Here is a 23,289-nt window from a genome sequence, read left to right as displayed (position 1 = left end):
CACATTTAATGCTGGCATTTACACCACCTATAAAGCTATTTGACCTACTAAATAGGTGGTGCAAATAGTAAAATAGGTGGTGTAAATAGAATTACCCTTATATAAAGGATAATTCTTCAATGTTAAGATAGCTTGGTTGCTAATAAATATTTTCTTGTTTTAAGAAGTCTTGGGATTGAAACTTACCAATATCTTTTACCAAAAAAAAAAAAAAAAAGGTGAGGTTGACCGTTGGTCCACACAGTGTTGTATGGATCTTAATAAAAAGTACAATTTTAATATACTAAATGTACATTATTCGTGTACTGAATGTACATTACACAAAATAATGTACTTTCAGTACTTAAATAATGTACATTCTATGAATACAATGTACATTTTTAATATACTAATTGTACATTATTTTTGTACTGAATGTACATTATTTTACAATATACAAAATATGGTCCACACAATAATGATTGGAGGTTGGCTGGGTCGGCTAGCTCGCTAGCTCATGGGGGTGGGGTGGGTCAAGCTTGTAGTGATTTGGCCCATATTGACAGGGGCAAATTATACTGTGGACTATAGTTCATAATGGCGCCGTTTCTTTTAATTAAAAAAAAAAAAAAAAAAAAAAAACGACACCCATTTCGTGTAATTAATTCTGTTTGTATGTGAAACTGTTATTCAGTTTCATTTTATATACACTGTAGTTTAATTACAACACAACTAAAGTATCATTTTGATATAAGTACAGTTTTATTTGACAATATATACTCAATATAAACTGTTATTCAGTTTCATTTTATATACAAATCCCATTATGTGTATTCAGTTAAAAGTGTATGTGTATTATGTATTATGTTAGATTATGTGTATTCTGTTATGAGTTTATATGTATTCTGTTATGAGTTTATGTGCATTCAAAACAGATTTTTTTTTTTTTAACAACTTAACAAAACGACGTCGTTTTGGGAGATGTGGGACGCACAATGCTATGTGCGCCGTGGTGCACGGCATAACGATTGAAATAAGATTGAGTAATCATTTGCATTAATTTAGTATCAAAGAAATGGCCCAATCAAGTTGGGCCTTTTGCATTTTCTGCTCTAAAATTATTCTGAACCGATGCAGAGATCCAAATATTGATATGTGGCCCATTTCTTACTCAGTTTATTCATTTCTTCCTATCTCAGTCCATGCAAGTGATGAAGAATCGTTATAGAGTATTGATTAGTGATATTTATTAATTTTTATCATTTATTTTTAATTTAATTATAATTGATCCTTTAAATATTGATTTTGTTTTAAATTTAGCTCTCCTGTTAAATATTCGTTTAATATGTATTAAATTTAAGAGTAAAAATGTAAAAGTTAACTAACAGAATTGCTTATCCAAATTTGTATATTTAAAGGTAATGGGAGAAATGATATAGTCACATCAAATTTGGAATAGAAACTTATCAGTAACATTGTCCGCAAATTATACCGTGGAAACGTGTTCACCATGCTTTGTGAACACGTTTCGAAACGGCATCGTTTTTATGGGGAAAAAAAAATTAGTTAATGTGTTGTTAACGGCGTTTTGCATTCTATGTTCAGATTATGAATTTACGTTTATTAAATTATGAATTTTCTGTTATGAGATTATGAATTTACAGTTATGTAATTATGAATTTTCTGTAAATTCATAATCTCATAACAGAAAATTCATAATTTCATAACAGAAAATTCATAATCTCATAAAAGAAAATTCATAATTTCATAACTGCACATTCATAAATCTATGTCTGCACATTCATAATGTATGAGTGTTGAAGTAGCTTACCCGAAGAGGAAGTGAAACCACGAAATGTGAAAATGAAGAAGAAAAGTCGCGCTGTTAATTAAGAAAAAAAAATAACGGTGCCACTTACAGGCACCGTTACTGTTTGGGACCGTGTTCACCATGTATGGTGAACACGGTTCCATAGCATAACGAATGAACATTGTCTAAATTGATTTATACATCAACATGTTCTTCAATGGCGAGCCCAATGTATGAAGATTGTGAACTCAATTTATCAATCTAAAAAATAAAATAATGTTTGCATTCTTATCCTTAAATTTAAAGCTTATTAAAAAGATATTCTACCGAATAACTAAATCTGCAACAAAATCAATATTCAAGGGACTGTTTATAATCAAATTAAAAATCGAAGAGAAAAAATGATAAATATCAGCGGTCAATGTAACATTTATAGAATTAACTCATCGTTATACCATGGACTATGGCCAATTAACTCATCATTATATTGTGAACTTTGTTACTGCAATTTAAACCTATGCAAACAAATAATCTAAATTCGGGTTCACAACATCAAACCTTGACCACAATATAATTTGCTATGATGAATTGGTAAACAATATTGATTGAAAACATATAAATAGACAACAAACACGAAACGACGGCGCTCTCCATAAGACCATAAAGCCATCTTCTTCTTTAGTTGTATTCTCTTTTGCTTCGGGGAAGTATTCAAGAAATCTCTTAGAAATTCCTAGAATACATCCATGCTATTATTGCACTTTGCATAGGGATCGGGACGACTAATGTATCGTGTCTTTATGCAAGCTTACAAAGGTTGTATGAATTGCTTTTTTTGAGTAAAAAGTTAAACTTTAAAAATTAGAAGAAGAAGAGACATGATTGTGTTTCGAGTGACAGCCAAATTTTAAATGATTATGTATCAAGTGATAATTTAACTTAAAAAAGAGAGATAAAAAAGAGATTGTAACTAGACAACACATGCAAAACCAAAATAAAAAAATAAAAAAAATTCACACATACACACAAAAAAATACCTTTTTCCATTTACATAGGTATGTAAGATAGCTATTTGCCTATTTATACATGATTATAAAACAATCTGCTATTGCATTAACCATTCACTATCCAACTACATGTTATACAACTACATGTTATAGCTACCTATGAAGTACCTAGAATAGTGGTTATCCTACCATATAATAATAATAATAATAATAATAATAATAATAATAATAATAATAATAATAATAATAACCCAGGACCTTGTGCTGTAATGGTACTAAGTTGAATTTCTACATGTGAGATTGTGGGTTTAAGCCTCAGTGGAGGCACTATGAACAGATACTGCATTGTAATAGATTTTTAATAGTATTAAAAAAAAAAAAAAAACTGCAGCTCTCATGTTTGTATCATATTCACTGTACCAAATACTAATATAGAAGCAGAGTTAACGTTTTCCTATAATTGGATCCCACCATGAAGCGAAGGTTTGCGTGTTAATTCCATAATATACATCCTATACTAGGAATAATCTTTACCAGTACGTACAGATGTAAACATGTCAACAACGTGAACCATTCAACTTCGTTCAATTCATTGCTGCTAATTGCTTAATCAATGCACTTTCCATTCCCCATTTCTTAAAGGAAAATGGTACATGCATGTTTTCAGAGTGTAAAACTCCGTCTCAATGATTTTAACCTTAAAAAAAATTAAAATAAAGAGAGTAATAAAATTTGTTATCCGTCATTTTGTCCGAATGAATCATAATATATATTGATTTATTTTCACTTTTGGTCCTACGAATATGGAACTATTTTCATATTTAATCAGTGACTATCAAAATTTTCAGATTTAGTCCCACGACTTTTAAATCCTTCCCACATTTAGTCTCACAATTTTTAAATCCTTACAATATTTAGTCTCTGACTATTAAAATATCCAGTTTTGGTCTCACGATTTTTAAATCTTTGCCACATTTAGTTCTTGACTATTAAAATTTTTAGATTTGGTCGGATGATTCTCTAATATCAAAATTAACAATTACTCTCCCTTCTAATTAAATAAATTGTACTCTTCGTACAAAACATTTCGTGTTTGTAAATTTAAATTTTTAATATAATTTTAATTTATTTAACTTAGATTTTAGCATTGTTAAAGTTTGTATATAATATTTGTATTCGGTAATCATAATAACATTAACTCAACACCATATTAACTTATAAAGTTGATAAAATATATAGTTTGTAATTTTATTTAGTCCCATTGGGAAAAAAGAAGAAAGTTATTTGGGAGGAAAAAATAAGTTCAAGAAAAAAGTATTAGATTTTTTTTTTTTACCTTATAATTCACTTGCTTGAAATTTTATCACCGGTAACTAAATTTAGGTTGAAAAATGTAACACTGATTTAAAAGGCACGAGACCAAATCTGAAAATTTTAATAGACGAGAACCATATGTGGCAAGGATTTAAAAGTCATAGGACCAAATTTGAAAATTTTAATAGTCAGGAACCAAATGAGGCAAGAATTTAAAAGTCGTAGCACCAAATATGAAAATTTTAGTAGTCAGGAACCAAATGAGGCAAGAATTTAAAAGTCGTAGGACCAAATCTGAAAATTCAAATAGTCAGAAATCAAATGTGGCAAGAATTTAAAAGTCGTAGAACCGATTCTGAAATTTTTAATAATCGGGGATCAAATGTGAAAATAATTCCATACTCGTAAAACTAAAAGTGGAAATAACACAAATATATCACATAAATTTGGAGTTAAAGATAAAGTATGTGTAGTTTAATATTTCCAAGTCATCGATCAAAATTTTGGTCAATTTTCCTTTCTGTACTAGATGGTGAATAGGTCTTGCTAGAAAAGACGTATTCTCTTTCAATTAAGAGCAATTAAAGAGTTTTGTGTGAAATTTTTGAAAAATTTTACTTATGTGAAAGAAAGAGAAAAAAATTATGGTAAATATATACATGCATTGAACAATTTTTAAGAAGAAGAAGAAAAAAAAAAAAAAAAAAAAAAAACCACACTTAAGCCAACTCGTGCACCAAGCGACTTTAGGACATTCACCTTGAGTTATTTATTTTTACTTTTTTTTTTGTTTGTTTGTATTTTTGTATTTTTAGTCACTGGATCCCCTTGCCCTTTGGCATCGAAAAACTCTCAAAAACCAAATGATTTTTGTTGTTCTAAAAACTTAAGCTCATAATTTGAATTTTATATATATATATATATATATATATATATATATATATATATATATATATATATATATATATATATATATATATTCTGCTCAAATGCGATCGCGATTTCCTGTGCGATCGCTATAAAAATGCACTAATAGTGTTAACAAAAGGCACCAATAATGTTAGAAAAATGCATAATTACACCAAAAGAAGTACAACAAATCCAAAATAATGCACCATAACTCTCCACACTTAATTGTACATTTTTAACACTGTGTGATGCTTTTATGTATACCTAATGGTGCGTTTTTATGGTGATGCGTAACTAATGGTGCATATTTGAGTTGTGCATTTCCTAACATTGTTGTTGCATATTTGCATAACTATTGGTGTGGCTGTATTAACCGCACGTTGTCGTGCGACCACACCTGAACTCTGTTATACACACACACACACACACACACACATAATATATATATATATATATATATATATATATATATATATATATATATATATATATATATATATATATATATATATATATATATATATATATATATATATATATATATATATATAGGAAAGGGTTCATGTGCGGGTATAGCTTCCCGTGCGGTTAGATTTGAATCGTTGATCAAATCTAGATCAACGGCTCAAATCAATGAAAATTAAAAAAAAAAAAAAACGCGTGTCTGGAAGCAAGCCACGCACCTTTTAAGTGTTAGATCTTAAGCACAAATTCACGCACATTAAGTACAAAACCCACGCACATTAAGCACAAAACCCACGCATTTAAGTATTAACTCACAGACCTTAAGTTTCAACAACTACTGACATTAAGCACAAACTCACGCACATTAAGTACAAAACTCACGCACATTAAGCACAATCCCACGCACATTAAGGGGGGGGGGGGGGGGGGGTTTATAGACTTTCAAACTTTTTCGCACAGCGCAACAATTGCTAAGCCAGAGATAAACCAAAACTCTTAACTAGATTGTTAGAGTATGGTGCACAGCGGAATTAAATAAAGATAAAGTGTGTGTGAGATTGTGTGAGCAGTATATCTCATGTAGAGCAATTAAGTAAAGAGCAGTAAGTAAAGAAAGCAGTAAAGAACACGACAATTATAGTGGTTCGCGAGGTGGTGTAATCCTCCTACTCCACTTGCTCTTCTCTCCAAGGGCAATTCACTATATCTACCACTTCTTGGTTCCAAGATACAATGAATTTCCGTGATCTAGTGCTTTGATCACAAAGCCCGCACTAATCACGCCCAGTGACACTACACTGCTGCTTCGGGTTTCACGTCGCCGCGCAACTATCCCAGGATTTCACGACTCCGCGTTACTTTTCCCCCGTCTTCCACACTCCGGTAGAAACGTATCCCGTGATGAGTTCGTATATCTTGCTCTATGCTCTGTCTTCAAGTTTTCATATCTTCATCATTTTATAGCTGGTAATGAGAATCTGTCCGTTGAAAAGAGACGATCTCATTTTTGAAATCTTGTATCTTTTGTCAGAGATCTTATCTTATCTTCTGCAAAGTGTCAGAAGAGATAAGGTAGCCGTTGGTAGAGCTTCATCTCCATGTAAATGAGTTCCCAAACTTCATCTGATATTCCTCTGGTTTTACGTTGAGTGGGAATATATGGGTCTCTATTTTGGTGTAGAATGACTTATCTGATCAGCTCTGAAGTGGTCCTTGTATCTTTGGGATTTAAAAATATTTTTTAATTTAATCCCATACTAGTTAGACTAGTATTTTTCCTTGTGAGAAATTCTTCACTGTAAGTTTTAATCCCATACTAGTATACTAGTTAGACTAGTATTTTTCCTTGTGAGAAATTCTTCACTGTAAGTTTTAATCTCATACTAGTATACTAGTTAGACTAGTATTTTTCCTTGTGTGAAATTCTTCACTGTAAGTTTCAAACTGATTCTTCACTGTGTTTTAATCCCATACTAGTATACTAGTTAGACTAGTATTTTTCCTTGTGAGAAATTCTTCACTGTAAGTTTCAAACTGACTAGTATTTTTCCTTGTGAGAAATTCTTCACTGTAAGTTTCAAACTGGCTTTGAACTTCCTCCCAATTTGAATTTCTCCTTTCCTAATTGACTTATTTTGAATTATGTTGGCAAACTGGCTTTGAACTTCCTCCCAATTTGAATTTCTCCTTTCCCAATTGACTTATTTTGAATTATGTTGGCTTTGAACTTCCTCCCAATTTGAATTTCTCCTTTCCCAATTGACTTATTTTGAATTATGTTGACCTTGACTTCGAAATTGGCTCCAGACTTCTCCTGGTATTGAATTTCATCATTCTTGAATTGATTCCATGTGAAACTTGCTCCCAATTTGAATTTCATCATTCTTGAATTGATTCCAATTTCCACTTGTAATTGGCGCCCAAAGCCAAACTAGCGCCCAACTCCATCAGATTTAATTAAATTTGAGCTTTCATCATTCTTGAATTGATTCCATGTGAAACTTGCTCCCAACTTCTCCTGGTATTGAATTTCATCATTCTTGAATTGATTCCAATTTCCACTTGTAATTGGCGCCCAAAGCCAAACTAGCGCCCAACTCCATCAGATTTAATTAAATTTGAGCTTTCATCATTCTTGAATTGATTCCATGTGAAACTTGCTCCCAATTTCCACTTGTAATTGGTGCCCAAAGCCAAACTAGCGCCCAACTCCATCAGATTTAATTAAATTTGGCTTCTCAAATTTTACCTTGTAAAATTATTGATTGTGAGTTTCAAACTTGAGCAATTTCGCATAACATATCAAACATCTTCCACTTCATCCGTACAGCTTTATTGGTTATATCTCCAATCATATTTGATGTACTCCTTTCTTTCCATAGATGTTTGATCTCCAAGTCAAATTCATGCAATCTTCCAATCTTAATTTTCTTCACGAAAATTCTTCTGGGATATTTCTTTGAGTAGCATTGACGTAATTTCATATCATTCACCTTCCTCTTCAATTTGTCATTTTCTCCAGACAAATTCTTGATTTTAGGCTTTATATCTTCTTCTTCTATTTTCATGCATATTCCTCTGTTTTTCTCTTTTCCAATTTAAATAATTTCCCGAACATGGTCTAAGACTCTACTAGACCTATAAAAATAAAATTGGGGGGTTCTACAAATACATATTTGGCATATCAAAACCATTACACTTTATTCCTAACATAATCACTAACCTCACACACATTAAGCACAAACCCTACGCAAATTAAGCACAAACTCCACTCACATTAAGAACAAATCTCATCCACCTTAAACACAAAAGCCCACACTTTAAGTTTTACCAACTACTCACATTAAGCACAACCCCATGCACATTAAGCACAAAACCCACACACCTTATGCACAAGACTCACGCATCTTATATACAAAACTCACGCACATTAATCACAGAACCGCTCACATTAATTTTGACCTAGATTCAAAAATTATAAAATTGCCACCGCGTTTTTTTTTTTTTTTTTTAAATTTTGGTAATCCTGGACGTTGATTTAAGCGAGATGAATGACCCAGATTAAACCTCACAACCGCACCTGAACACTCTAACCGCACCAGAACCTAATTATATATATATATATATATATATATATATATATATATATATATATATATATATATATATATATATATATATATATAGAGAGAGAGAGAGAGAGAGAGAGAGAGAGAGAGAGAGGAAGGTTCAAGTGCGGCGGTGCGGCGTCACCAATAGTACATCCATCAAATATACACCATTAACGATACTTGGATGTTGTTTCACCTGTTTCATTAGTTGGATACTTGGATGTTGTACGATTGTTTGAGTAGTTGAGTGTTTGACTTGTTTAGTTGTTTGAAGGAATGTTTGATAGTTTGAATCTTTGGATGATTATGGTATTTCATATTTGTGTATTTCTATTTTTTAATATTGTTATGATGTTATTACTTATGAATTATGATTATTTGGATGTATTATTTGATTGTATGTTGAAAATAGCCCAATTAAAATTGTCAAATTGCAAGTCTACCACTGTTTTTTTTTCACCCGCCTAGGCGCAGCCCGGGCGCCCGACTAGCGCCTAGTGCCTACTACAACCATGGATTTAATCCCAGGAACTAGTCTTCTGAACCTACCACATTACCGTATGAATCTAGTGGAAAACAAAGCTCTAAATGAGAAGGTTGGAAAGTTGCTACAAAAAGGTCTCATACAATAGAGCCAGAGTCCCTGTGTCGTTCCTGCTTTGTTCAACCACAAGAAGGATGGTAGCTTACTGATGTGTGTAGACAATCGTGTTATCAATATAATCACCATAAAATACAGCTACCCAATACCGTGACTCAAAGATATGTTGGACCAACTTCATGGGGCTAAGGTATTTTCAATGATTGATTTAAGGAGTGGGTATCACCAAATGCGTATAAAACCTGGGGATGAGTGGAAAACGGCTTTTAAGACACAAGATGGTCTATAAGAGTGGATAGTAATGCCATTTGGGTTATCTAATGCACCCAGTACATTTATGCTACTTATGAATCAAATATTACAGCCTTTCATTGGAAAATTTGTCGTTGTCTACTTCGATGATATACTAATATAGAGCAAAGGACGTGAAGAGCATGAGATTCACTTGCGAATGATTTTGCAGACTTTGCGAGAGCATAAGCTATACATAAATCTCAACAAATGTTCATTTATGACTGACAAACTAGTTTTTCTTGAGTTTGTAATCAGTGTTGAAGGAATTCATGTCGATGATGAAAAGTTACAAGCCATACGTGAATGGCCAACACCACAGACAGTAGGAGAGGTACGGAGTTTTATGGGCTTAGCTTCTTTTTACAACGATTCATAAGAAATTATAGCACTATCGCTGCCCCGCTCACTGATTGTCTAAAGAAAGGTGGTTTTCGTTAGGGGGTAGCTGCTGAGAAGAGTTTTGCTGAGCTTAAGGAAAAACTCACTTCAACTCTAGTGATAGCTTTACGGGATTTCTCTAAGCATTTTGAAGTTGAATGTGATACCAACGGTATAGGGGTCAGAGGAGTATTGTCTCAAGAACGAAGACCAATTGCTTTTTTTAGTGAACAATTAAATGTAGCATGGGAAAAATGGTCTACATACGAGCAAGAATTATATGTCGTTGTTCGAGCACTAATAACTTGGTCACATTATTTAATTCCTCGAGACTTCATCTTTTATTTAGACCATGGGGCGTTGCAATTTTTTAGGAGTCAAAAACACTTAAATAAATTGCATGCTCGGTGGGCATCTTATCTAGAGCAATTCTCCTCTCTTTTGAAACACAAATCAGGTTCCACCAACCGTGTCGCAGATGCCCTTAGCTGGAGGAGGAATTTGCTAATTACCATGCAAGGAGAAGTAATTGGATTTGAAGTGTTAAAGGAGCAATATGAAGATGACGAGGATTTCAATGTTATTATATGGAAAAGACTTCAATTGCATGAACCATCTCAAGATTTCTATATTTCCGATGGTTATCTTTTCAAAGGAAACTTGCTTTGAATACCAAGAACATCTTTATGTGAAAACTTATTCGAGATTTACAAGTTGGAGGACTAGGGGGACATGTTGGAAGAGACAAGACCATAGCTTCTATTGAAGAGCAGTTCTACTGGCCACAACTTAAAAGGGACATGGGTACATTTGTTAAGGGATGTTATGTCTGTCAAGCATCCAAAGGTCATACACAAAACATAGGATTATACACGCCAATGCCAACTCCTGAAGACATATGGGAAGATTTATCAATCGATTTCATTCTCGGGTTGCCCAAAACACAACGAGGCGCGGATTCCGTGTTTGTCATAGTTGATCGATTCTCTAAGATGGCCCATTTCATACCCTGTCGAAAGACTTCTATGCTATCCACCTTTAACATGATTTAGTGCGGTGTTTGCTAATTTTACTTATAATAATTCCACCGGAGGTTCCTTGTCTTTGATGGCAATTCGAAATTTTCGTTTTTGCCATTTAAGACTATTACTTTTTGGACACTTTTAGTCCTTATGATTTTTTCTACTTTTAGTAAGGACATTTTAGTCTCTTCATACTTTTCATTTGTTATTTTTTCAATTTCGACCGATTTTGTTATTTTAGGACTTTACTAAAAACCAATTAAAAATATAGTTACTAAAAATCAGAGATTAACTAAATTCTAAACCAATTAAACCGGGTTTGAACAAAAAAAAATAACAAAAGAAAAATATGAAGAGACTAAAATGTCCTTACTAAATATAGAAAAATAGAAAAAATCATAAGAACTAAAAGTGTTCAAAAGTAATTGTCTATGATGTTAAATGACAAAATTGATAGTTTAGGACTAAATTTGAAATTACTACCAAAGACAAGAGATCTTTGCCAAAATTAACCCTATTTAGTATGTATTTTATTTTTCTACCCATATTCAATAATGATTATTTTTTAAATATATTTTTTACCATATCCAACAATTATCATTTTTAATATATTAATAATGAGATGTTTGATTTATAATGTGTTTTATATTCAAATCATTTTATCAAAGTAATAATGTTTCATATGGAGTATTTTGTTATGATTAATTTTATAAAATTTTAGTGTATTTTATTTTCATCTATATCCAACAATATTTAATGATATACTTCTTATGTGTTTTATTAATTTTTTAAAATTATATCTTTTTTGATTTAATATTTGCCTCTGCTGAAAAAAAGTTAAGGCTCCACCTTGTGTGGTAATGTAGCATAATCCGTATATAAATGATGCTGTAACACCGAATCTATCATCTTCATTGCCATTTGCCATTGCCAGGTCCTTTCAAGAACCAAACAGATAATCACATCATCCAAAATGTGCGACACAGCTTATACGTTCGGATTCATGTTCCGGTGCTTTCGGTGATTTTCCATTTATTCAAGGAAAGCTCACGATAAGGGGCCCCCAATCAATCCTGTGATATTGTCCATTGAATCCGACTATCCGAGCCACATCTACTGTTGGCCAGCCTGGCTCACCAACAGCTTCATGTCATTTTAAATTTTATTTTTCTGGAAAGTGCCAAATTCGGTTCAACCCTGCTCATACGGTATGTCGTCATTATGGCAAATAGGGACTAATTTGTCTCAATCAACAATACAGTTTTTACTTTTACCCTGACGTTAATTCAGTCCTTCAAAGTGTCAGATTTTTCCAGTTTTACAGCTAAGGTATCGTTTCGAGCTCTGTTCCACAGACCGCAATGACTAGTCCAAAGATATTCTTTTCACGTCATAAATGTCTTAACTCTGCGAATAAATTCAACTTCATGACGCCATTCCTGCAACACCACGAAAAAAAAAAAAAAAACAAATTAGTTATAATTCATAAATAAAAACGAAAATAATAAACACATAAAAAAGAAATACTATAATAATAATAATAATAATATATACAGAATAAATGAAAATACCAAAAATACCTTAAACACGAAAGGCAAACGCAACGACGGTGAACGTATACGCCGATAAACGGAGAACCGGATGTAAAACGGCGACGTATAACGGCGAAACGAACGCCAACACACACGAAACGCAACGAGACTCCGTTCAATCCACAAATCAATCCTTCACGCATTTCTCAATGAATTTCAATTCCGAGTTTTACAATTTTAAATTGAAATCAATCGGGGAATTCATTTTACTATTTAAATGGATGTTAGATAGTCCAACATGTCCTTCGGTTGCTATCAGTTTTGCTGCAATTCATATGTACAAGGGGGATATTCCCTGTAAAAAACCAAAATTGTCTGTGTAGCTAGGGCTTTTGATTCACCGGAGTACTAAAAACCGCAGCCGGAATCTGACGCCACCGCCGTAATACCTCTAGAGAAAAGCTGGAATCCAAACACTATAATCAATACAAACCTATAATAGCAGGACTCACAGGTCCTCCTCGGCTTTCGACATCCTCGAGAGCCGGCTAGGCCTAGGCTGGAAATCGCCGCGGCGTCGTTGCTGATGAGATGAAGGACGAATCAAGGCCGCCAACGCACGCTTCACCAAATCGCCTTCGACAGTCCCGATCCGCACCAGCGAGTTCGTCATCGCTGATCTCCGAGCGTTCAGCCGGTTAGATGGATACGAAATCGACGGCCTACTGTTCATGTTCTTGTGCAAACTACATCGAAACGAACCTGGATGCGACGTCGGAGAGCAGAGGCACGTCTTCTTCGGGAGATTCGCCAACGGATTCCCAACGCCCTGCTTGCGCACCACCTGATCTCGGCGAGAAACCGACACCGAGCGATGCGGGGAGATAGATCGGTCGATGGAGAACCGTACGGACGGCGTCGGTGTTGACGATGCGAAGCCGTGAAGCTTCACACGCGTCGGGGACGCCGATCGGTTGAAGAAGCCAGTAGACGGCGACGAGCAAAAGCTCGAGCTGGTATACGAAGCGAACGAGGAAACATCTTTCTCGGTTGACGGAGCACAGAAGCGGCCCGACGGCGAGAGCGAGCGTTGAAAGCTCGACCTTAGAGCGTAACCATTAGATTTTCTAGAAGAGGTGGCCATTTTTGAAGAGAGAATACACACAGTAGAGAGAGAAAGAGAAGAATAGAAACAAATCTGAAAAGAAAAAAAAAAAAACTATTTTTTCTAAAGGGCCCTGAGGCTCTTCAATTTGGCAAACCTAGCGAGTCTTTAAGCCTGCATTTATAGCAAGGGGAAGACGATGGGTGGATGGTAAATACACCAAGTGTAGGGGTATGGCGGTAAACAACTAGAAACTCTAGTTAGGGTTAAAGTAACCATGGTTTAGCGAAAGAGTAGAGAGAAAAGGCGTCAATGCAAAATAACGGCCTTTTTACGGTAACCGCTCCTGACTGATGATGTCGAAAGGTACGCCACGTGGATGGATGTGGAGAAACGGGCGCTGATTTGGTAAGCATTACCCCATTAAGTAAGAAAATTTGTTTTTTTTTTTTTTTTTCTGCTCAATTAACAAAATAAATTTTAGATTAATAAAAATCAAAATCATACTTAATATGGAATGGTAAATAATAACTATTTTGTGATAATTGTGTTTAGATTAATATGGAATGGTAATACCTCCCTGCTGCTCTGCTGCTCTAGGGTTACGACACTGGCCTCCCTGGTTTCTAGGGTTTCGAAACTCCTTGCTGCTTCCGACCGGCTGCCGGCAACGACGATGGACGTGCGCGACATCACTGCGTCGGCTGCGGACATCAGGTTGAACGACGAAGAGGACGGGGTGCGCTTCGAGGATGAGGAATACGTGATTCCAGCGAATCCTCCAGGGCGGAATACGTGGACATTAGTGGGCAAGTTTCTTACTGATCGAATTATGAAGGTTGAGATAATGAAGAGGGTGATGGCCTCGGCTTGGCGCCCTCTCATGGGAATAGAGATAACAGATGTACTCCCAAATCTGTATCTCTTTACGTTTTTTGATGAAGCTGACATGCGCCGGGTGTTAGAGGAAGGGCCATGGGCGTTTGAGAATACGACATTCTTGTGTCAAATTTTGGATGATGGGGCGGATCCGACTCAAGTGGTGTTGAACACGGTCGACTTCTGGGTGCAGGTTTATGATATCCCACTAGGATATCGAACGGCGAAGGTGCTTGAGAGAATTGGAGATTTCGCGGGAGTATTTTTGCGGTATGATGAACGGAACTTCAAAAGGACATGGACATCGTACTACCGGGTCCGTATTACGCATGATGTCACGGTGCCTTTGAAACGTCGAATGAAGATGATAATGCGTGATGGAACGTGGACATGGATAAATTTCAAGTATGAACGCTTACATATGTTTTGTTTCTTTTGTGGTATAATGGGATATACAGATAAATTCTGCTTAGCGGCTAGACGGTCTCTAATACCCCCGGAACAGTACATCTATGGTGCGGCAATGAGGGCAGGGGGGAATAATTCGTTTAGAATGATGGGGGACAAATGGTTCAAATTAGGGCAAGAGAGGAGGAAGGAGATTGGTTTCGGTATGAGTGGTTGTGGACAGTGGGGTGCGATGGGGGAACGGCCAAATATGGCAGGAATAGGGGGACGGATGGCGGGTGAGGGAGGAGGTGGGCAGTTGGGTACGGGAAGGGAAACCGAGGCGGTAAGGGAGGAAGAGGGAGTAAGAATGGATCCGAAACGGAGAAGAACGGGTGGTGGGGTTGAGGGTGAGGGGGAGGTGAGTGTGGGAGTGGAGCCGAATAACATGTATTCGGTTATACCAGAAGGGGGGAATGGTAGGGTAGGGCGGGTTGATGGGGGAGGGATGGTGGGGGAGGATGTGACAATGACGGAAGTTCAAAAAAACTTGCAATTGGCGGGTGCTGCGGTGCAGACCCGCCCATCCCAATGAGTACATTGAGCTGGAACTGCCGTGGCTTGGGTAATCTACGGACAGTTCGGGAAATTGAGGACGTAGTGTCCCGTAAGAAACCCGATTTTGTATTTCTGATGGAAACCAAGGTTAACCGAGATCATGCAGAGCGTCTTCGGGTAAAGCTTGGGTTCGAAGGCTTATTTAATGTTGATAATTCAGGATTGAGTGGGGGGTTAGCAATGTTATGGAGGACAAATAGTTATGCAACACTGATTGGCTATTCGAGTAATTACATTGATATTGAGGTGAGTGTTCCTGGTTTTGATAAGTGGAGGATGACTGGTTTCTATGGCTTCTCGAAACGACCACAAAGGAGGGAGTCATGGGATCTTATCCGTTCATTACCAACTAAATCGGATCTGCCGTGGGTTATTATTGGAGATTTCAATGATCTATTATTCCAGTATGAGAAACGAGGGGGAAACCCTCATCCAGAAAATTTGCTACGGGGTTTTGGAGAGACGATTGATGAATGCGGATTGACACAGTTGCCTATGTCTGGATATCCCTTCACTTGGGAAAAGGGGAAGGGCACTCTGAATTGGATAGAGGAACGCTTGGATAAGGTGTTAGCCACGCAGCCTTGGAGGGAGTTGGTGCCCGATGCGAATGTGCAGAACATATTGACCCGAAAATCGGATCATTCCTTCCTTTTCCTTGGGATTCTGAATCTTCGGGGGAGGGGGGTGATCTGCGTAGGGGTTTTCGTTTTGAGATGGCTTGGCTGCATGATGAAGGATGTAGGGAGGTGGTGGAGAGATCATGGGGAGAAGGGAGAGATAAGGGGCTGCAAGCGTGTACTGCAATTTGTGGAAACCGGTTGACTCGATGGGGTGGCGACCGTTTTCATAAGTTTGGTGAGAAGATAGTTGCCTTACGCAAGGAGCAGATGCGGCTTAGGGGGTGTACAGACCCGGTGTCCCTAGCTGAATTTCGAAGGTTGGATGAGTGCCTTACTCGTATTGAGCTACAGGAGGAGGCTTACTGGAGGCAGAGGGCCAAACAGCATTGGCTCAAGGATGCGGACGCAAACACCAAATTTTATCACAGGTATGCTTCTCACCGAAAGAAAAAGAATACCATTGCTAAAGTTATGAATGATAATGGGGATTGGATAGAGGGAGAGGCTATGAAAGAGGTTATTTTGAACTATTATCGTGGTATTTTTAGTTCAAGTTCACCTACTGTTAATGAGGATTTCTTTGAAAGTATACAACCCCGTGTGACTGCCACGCAGAATGAGAGGCTTGTTCGGCCTTTTGAGGAAAATGAAATAAAAGCAGCCTTGTTTTCAATGTATCCGGATAAGGCACCAGGACCGGATGGGATGAATCCCGGTTTCTACCAACATTTTTGGGATGTGGTAGGTTCTGATGTCTCTACGTTTATTGTGAATTGCCTGAATAATTGTTCAATAGCGGATGGATTAAATGAGACGAATATTATTTTGATCCCGAAGAAGAAAACCCCGGAATTGGTTTCTGATTATAGGCCAATAGCTTTGAGTAATGTGGTTTACAGAGTTATGGCAAAAGTGGTTACAGCTAGAATGAAGCCCCTGATGGAGAATGTTGTATCTGAATCCCAGAGTGCGTTTATATCTGAAAGACTTATTACAGATAATATTTTGATAGCCTCGGAAGTGGGCCATTATTTAAACAGAAAGCAATGTGGAATCGCTGGCTGGGGGGCTTTGAAGCTGGATATGGCAAAAGCATATGATCGTATGGAATGGTCATTTTTGCAGAAAATGCTGAAAGCGGTAGGGTTTGATGACAGATGGGTGAATTTATTAATGATGTGTGTGACCACTGTGTCGTATAGTGTACTGATGAATGGCTCAAATAGTGAACGTATAACCCCAACTCGGGGTTTGCGGCAGGGGATCCTCTATCACCTTATTTATTCATTATTTGTGCTGAGGGCCTTTCGGTATTGTTAAACCAGGCAGAAGTCAAGGGAGAGATACATGGATGTAGAGTTGCTAGAGGGGCACCCCCCATTACTCATTTGTTCTTCGCTGATGATAGTCTCCTGTTTTTCAAAGCTAATAGCCAGGAAGCAGGAGTGATTAAACGTTGTTTAGCAACCTATGAAAACATGTCTGGTCAAGTGGTTAATTATCACAAATCGAATATATGTTTCAGTAAGAATACACGGGATGAAGTCAAAGAAGATGTTGCTAATATATTGGGGGTTGTGCAGGCTCAGAATTTTGGAAAGTATTTGGGGCTTCCATCATTTGTGGGCAGGAACAGAAGAGAGGCGTTTTCCTATATAGAAGATAAAATAAGACAGAGGATTGGCTCATGGAATAAGAAGCTTTTATCACAGGCAGGGAAGGAAGTTCTATTGAAAAGTGTGGCTCAATCTATGCCCACTTTCTCAATGAGTGTATTTTTACTGCCTATGAATTTATGTTCGGCCATTGAAAGAACAATGAATCGATTCTGGTGGAGATTCGGGAATGATCAAGGTATCCATTGGAAGGCCTGGGATAAACTGTGTATTCCAAAGAAATTTGGAGGTCTGGGTTTTAAAGAGTTGAGGGCCTTTAATCTGGCAATGCTAGGAAAGCAGGCGTGGCGTTTCCTGACACAACCACAGTCTCTGGTTTCAAGAGTGTATAAAGCCCGCTACTACCCAACTAATACTTTTTATGAGGCATGCTTGGGGAATAACCCGAGTTTCTGCTGGCGGTAGTATTATGGCAGCTAAAGATTTAATTTGTGGGGGAGTCAGGCGTAGGATTGGAAATGGCAAATCAACATTGATTTGGGATCACCCGTGGTTGCATGATGAAAATCAGCCAGGAATTATAACAGAAAAACCGCCACAATTGGCACAGGCAAAAGTGGTGGGTTTGATGGATCAACAGACTGGAACCTGGGATCCAGAAATTTTAACAGACATTTTTGTGCCCCAGGATGTGGAACAGATTTTAAAAATACCTGTGTCTCCTGATTATGAAGATATGTGGTACTGGTATGGAGACCCAAGAGGGGAGTATTCTGTTAAGGAAGGGTACAAAGCAGTAATAGGCGACTACTCCCAGACGGCTGGAACGTTTGATAAGTGGAAAAAATTATGGAGCCTAAAAGTCCCCCCAAAGTGGAAGACGTTCTTATGGAGAGCTCTAAATGATATATTACCCACTACTGAGAACTTACTTATAAGGAGGGTAGATATTGATCCAACTTGTGCAATGTGTGGAGTTGAGCATGAGAATCTTGTGCATTCTTTAATCACATGTGGTTATACGGCGAACATTTGGGCACAATCAAACCTTCCAATCCCCAATAGTGTCACAAATATTTTCAGTGAATGGTTTAATGATTTGATGAATATTTTAGATGATGATGGGATTATTTATGCAGTGGTCCTCTTATATTACATATGGCGAACAAGAAATGGAGCTGTTTGGGAAGCGAATTTACCCAGACCCTGCAAGGTAGTAGCAATGGCCACATCATCCTTGAATGCTTGGAAGAGTGTGCATCCCATCCGGCACATGCCGCAAGCCAATTCCACGGTGTCACCAAGCCGTGGCGCGCCACCTGTGCACAACCGAACTGCAGCAATGATACGCACGCCGGGGGGACAAGCTGCATCCATGCTGCCACAACCGCAACCACCTGCGCCAATGATAATGCACCATGCTATGCAGGACGCGAGGGATCAATGTTACTTCGATGCGGCTTACGACCCGCAAACAAACAAAGCAACGATGGGGGCTATTATTCTGGATTCACAGGGAGGATATGTATCGGCTATGACTACGCCTATCATAGACTGTTTCTCACCCTTAATGGCGGAGGCAGTTGCATGCAAGGAAGTTTTATCATGGTTAAGAAATCAAGGAGTACGATCAATCGACCTCTACACAGATTGTTTGGTGCTCCAACAATATCTCTCGTCTACAACATGATCGTCCCGGGATTACTTGGGCTATGCAATTGATAGTTGCAGAACTAAATTATTATCTTTTGATTATTGCTTGATTCATTATGTTCCTAGATCAGACAATTATTTAGCTCATACTTTAGCGTCTACTACAATTACTCAGCAGACTAGTATATATGCGGATTATGAACCGCCCCACGCTATTTCAGCATATTTTGAATAAATGCCGAACAGGCTCCTTTAAAAAAAAAAAGATTAAAGAAATTATATAGAGATCGGGTACATGTAATGTCGAATAGTGTTGTTACTCTTCCGTAAAGATCTTGGAAAGAAATTGTGCCCACAGTTTTGGCGGCAACAACAACAACAACAACAACAACAACAACAACAATAATAATAATAATAATAATAATAATAATAATAATAATAATAATAATAATAATAATAATATAATAATAATAATAATAATAATAATAATAATAATAATAATAATAATAATAATAATAATAATAATAATAATAATAATAATAAAAATTACATTTTTTGTTCATCGCTTATACTCATTATACAAACTGTTTGGTAAAAAATTGGCCTATAGGTCAATTTTGGTTTATTTGACCACTATTAATTGTTTGATTTAGTTAAAATATCAAATATAAATGTTTGGTTAATTAGTTTTTTTGCACCTCTAAAAGGCTAAAATTCAAAAAGCTACTCCAAACAACTTTTTCAATTAACTTTTTGAGAAAAGGAAATTATACCAAACAGCTATCAGCTAAGAGCTAATTTACGAAACACTTTTCTAGAATCAGCTAATGTTATCAACTATTTATACCCTCTAATTAACACAATCGGCTAACAGCTAACAGCCATTTTACCAAACAAGGCCTTAGTCCTTAAGTTATATGTGTGATCATTTTTAAGTTATGGATGAAGTAGCGATTTTAATCTTTCGGGGACTAATTTCACCACCAATTTGTTACTTAATAAAGTGGCTAATTTGATCTTTCAACGACTAAAATTGCAACTCAATGCATAACTTAGGAGTTAAAATGGTCACGAATATAACTTATGGACTAAGTCTGTACCAGGGTATAACTAAATGACCAAAAACGCAATTTCTATAATAATAACAATAACAATAACAATAATAATAATAATAATAATAATAATAATAATAATAATAATAATAATAATAATAATAATAATAATAATAATAATAATAATAATAATAAAAAAGAAGTAAATCCAAATCCCTAGATGCCTCATTTACCGTTCAACTCATATTCTCACTGGTATCTCTTGTATAAATTCAAAGTCTAATACATAACAAAACCAACTAATGTTTACTATTTTGTTAAAAAAATATTTATGAGAGATACCAATGATAATATGAGTTGAACGGCAGAACTAACAGTAAGGACTTGGATTTACTTCATTATTATTATTATTATTATTATTATTATTATTATTATTATTATTATTAAAAAATTCAAACGTTATTCTGTTCGATTCAGTTTTTTATCGAATAATTCGGTTCGGTTTAGTTTTTTACCAAATTATTCGGTATACAAGAATCTATTATTATTCGGTTCGGTATGGTTCGGTTCCGATAAATTGAACCAAATTGCCACACCTAAAGTTAATTACTGAAATGGTCCCTTGACTATAGCAAAATTACCAATTTGGGCCCGAGTTAACGGAAGTCTAACGATAAAACTAAAGTAGGACCAAATTGGTTAAGATTTTTAAAATTGAGGGACTTAATTGGTCAAAAAAATAGTCGAACACCAAATTGATAATTTCGCTATAGTCAAGGAACCATTTTGGTAATTAACTCATTTCTTTATTGGTAACTCATTTCAACAAAATAGGTGATTTAGTAAAATGAAAATAATGTCATTTTTAGTTAAAATTTTCAACAAAATACTCATCAAGTACTGGTGATTAAGTAAAATGAAAACAATAAAACTCTAATCAAGTGATATATTAGAGAGTAAAATGATAGTGCATAACTCTTTATTTACTGAATAGTTGATTCGCATTAACTATGACCCGATTTGGTAAAATAGTTAACTTATAAGTTAATTTTGACTTATTTAAGCACTATTAGCTTTTTAATTTTGTTAAAAAAATCAATATAAGTGTTTGGTTAATTAATTTTTTGTAATTCCAAAATACTAAAATTTTAAAAACTGTCCAAAGTAACTTTTTCAATTAATTTTTTGAGAAACAAAATTAAACCAAACAGCTATCAACTAACATCTAATTTACCAAACAACTCTCTATAATCAACTAATGTTATCAACTACTTACCTTCTAATTAACTCAATCAGCTAACAATTAATAGCCATTTACCAAACTGTGCAATTCTTTATCGTGTTCTTTTTCTTTTGCTTGAAATTTTTGTCAATTGAGAAGTAAATAATATATTATTCAAATTGCTAATACAACATTTAGGCTTCTCTATTGCTTTATTCTCATGGAATAAAGTTATGGGCCATGTTATATGCCTTTAGGCATCTACAATGTAGTGGATATTTGGTACAAAATGAAAATGAAAATGTAAAATTGATATAAGGATGGTTATGCCATGTACCCGTGTCCATTATGTGACACACTGTACATTCATAATTTTTATATTGTAGATTCATAATTTCTATATTGTAGATTCATAATTTTTATACTGTAAATTTATAAAATTTATAATGTAGATTCATAATTTCTGTACTGTAGATTCATAATTTCTATACTGCACATTCAAAATTTCTGTACTGTAGATTCATAATTTCTATACTGTAGATTCATAAAATTTATAATGTATATTCATAATTTCTATACTGCACATTCATAATTTCTGTATTGTAGATTCATAATTTGATAACTATGTGTTCATAATTTGATAACTATACAGTTTAGAAATTATGAATCTACATTACAGAAATTATGAATCTACAGTACAGAAATTATGAATGTACAGTATATAGAAATTATGAATCTACATTATAAATTTTCTGAATCTACAATTTAGAAATTATAAATCTACAGTATAAAAATTATGAATGTGCAGTATAGAAATTATGAATGTACAACGCGTCCATCATGCACATGATGAACACGGGTCAATAGTAATAATATACAAGACTTTTTTTTGGTACATAAGGAAAAACAACAAGAAAATCACACTACAATTCATTATGGCCCTATTTGATAAAATAGTTCACTTATCAGTTAATTTTAACTTATTTGACCACTATTAATTATTTGACTTAGTTAAAAAAAAATCAATGTATGTGTTTGGTTATTTAGTTTTTTGTAACTCTAAAATGCTAAAATTTAAAAAGTTGTTCAAAACAACTTTTTCAATTCACTTTTTTAAGAAAGAAATTATATCAAACAGTTATTGACTTACAAGTAATTTACCAAACATTTTTTTACAATCAACTAATATTATCAACTAGTTATGCCCTCTGATTAACACAATCAGCTAACATTCTTCACCAGCCAGCTAATATTGTTCGTGACTTATCATGCAGCTATCGTTTGATTCAAATTAACTAGTTTATTCACAATTGACTCTCTTTACACGAGGTACATCTTTCACCTTCATCACTCATTTTCTGCAAATAGCTTTTGCATTTTTTGTTGTAAAAACACAATGATCAACTTGTCAACTTCATCCTCCATTTCTCAAACCTATCAGCATATCCTTACAAATCATCTTCCATTTTTAAAAGTGTGAATTACTGCCATATCATTATATTTATAATTTATTCACTATTTTAAAAAAAAATTCATGTAATTTCAATTCACTTTTAAAAGAGATTTTACTTTCATATCACCTAAACTATTAATTTCTTTTCATCAATAAATATTATTTTCCTTTCACAACAACACCAACAATATATAGGGGTGCGTTCAGGTGAGAACAATTACCCAGGAGAGAAATAAGAACCACTCACAGTTATCCACGTG

General features: G+C 35.2%; 3 protein-coding genes across 3 annotated transcripts; 2 read left to right on the top strand and 1 right to left on the bottom strand.

Moving 5' to 3' along the window:
• Nucleotides 1-12,595: 12,595 nt before the first annotated feature.
• LOC109169585 lies at nucleotides 12,596-13,665 on the bottom strand. The gene has a single exon (XM_019318460.1). The coding sequence runs from the start codon at nucleotides 13,563-13,565 to the stop codon at nucleotides 12,930-12,932; it is 636 nt and encodes a 211-aa protein (XP_019174005.1). The 5' UTR covers nucleotides 13,566-13,665; the 3' UTR covers nucleotides 12,596-12,929.
• Nucleotides 13,666-15,383: 1,718 nt separating this feature from the next.
• On the top strand, nucleotides 15,384-16,235 carry LOC109169406. The gene has a single exon (XM_019318288.1). The coding sequence runs from the start codon at nucleotides 15,384-15,386 to the stop codon at nucleotides 16,233-16,235; it is 852 nt and encodes a 283-aa protein (XP_019173833.1).
• Nucleotides 16,236-18,118: 1,883 nt separating this feature from the next.
• Nucleotides 18,119-19,339, top strand: LOC109169405. The gene is made up of 2 exons (XM_019318286.1): nucleotides 18,119-18,665; nucleotides 18,765-19,339. The coding sequence occupies exons 1-2, from the start codon at nucleotides 18,119-18,121 to the stop codon at nucleotides 19,337-19,339; spliced, it is 1,122 nt and encodes a 373-aa protein (XP_019173831.1).
• Nucleotides 19,340-23,289: the final 3,950 nt, after the last annotated feature.

The sequence above is a fragment of the Ipomoea nil genome, unplaced genomic scaffold, assembly GCF_001879475.1.
Source record: "Ipomoea nil cultivar Tokyo-kokei standard unplaced genomic scaffold, Asagao_1.1 scaffold3314, whole genome shotgun sequence".
Classification (NCBI taxonomy): domain Eukaryota; kingdom Viridiplantae; phylum Streptophyta; class Magnoliopsida; order Solanales; family Convolvulaceae; genus Ipomoea; species Ipomoea nil.
Note: the sequence above shows the minus strand (reverse complement) of the source record. Positions and strands in the feature narration are given on the sequence as shown.

Excerpts from the sequence above, each read along its gene's own strand:
- LOC109169405 (XM_019318286.1), top strand. The coding sequence starts at position 18,119 with ATGGCAGCTAAAGATTTAATTTGTGGGGGAGTCAGGCGTAGGATTGGA. Across the intron at positions 18,666-18,764 it reads GCATTCTTTAATCACATGTG|ATGATGATGGGATTATTTAT; the intron begins GTTATACGGCGA and ends TGAATATTTTAG.
- LOC109169406 (XM_019318288.1), top strand. The coding sequence starts at position 15,384 with ATGAGTACATTGAGCTGGAACTGCCGTGGCTTGGGTAATCTACGGACA.
- LOC109169585 (XM_019318460.1), bottom strand. The coding sequence starts at position 13,565 with ATGGCCACCTCTTCTAGAAAATCTAATGGTTACGCTCTAAGGTCGAGC.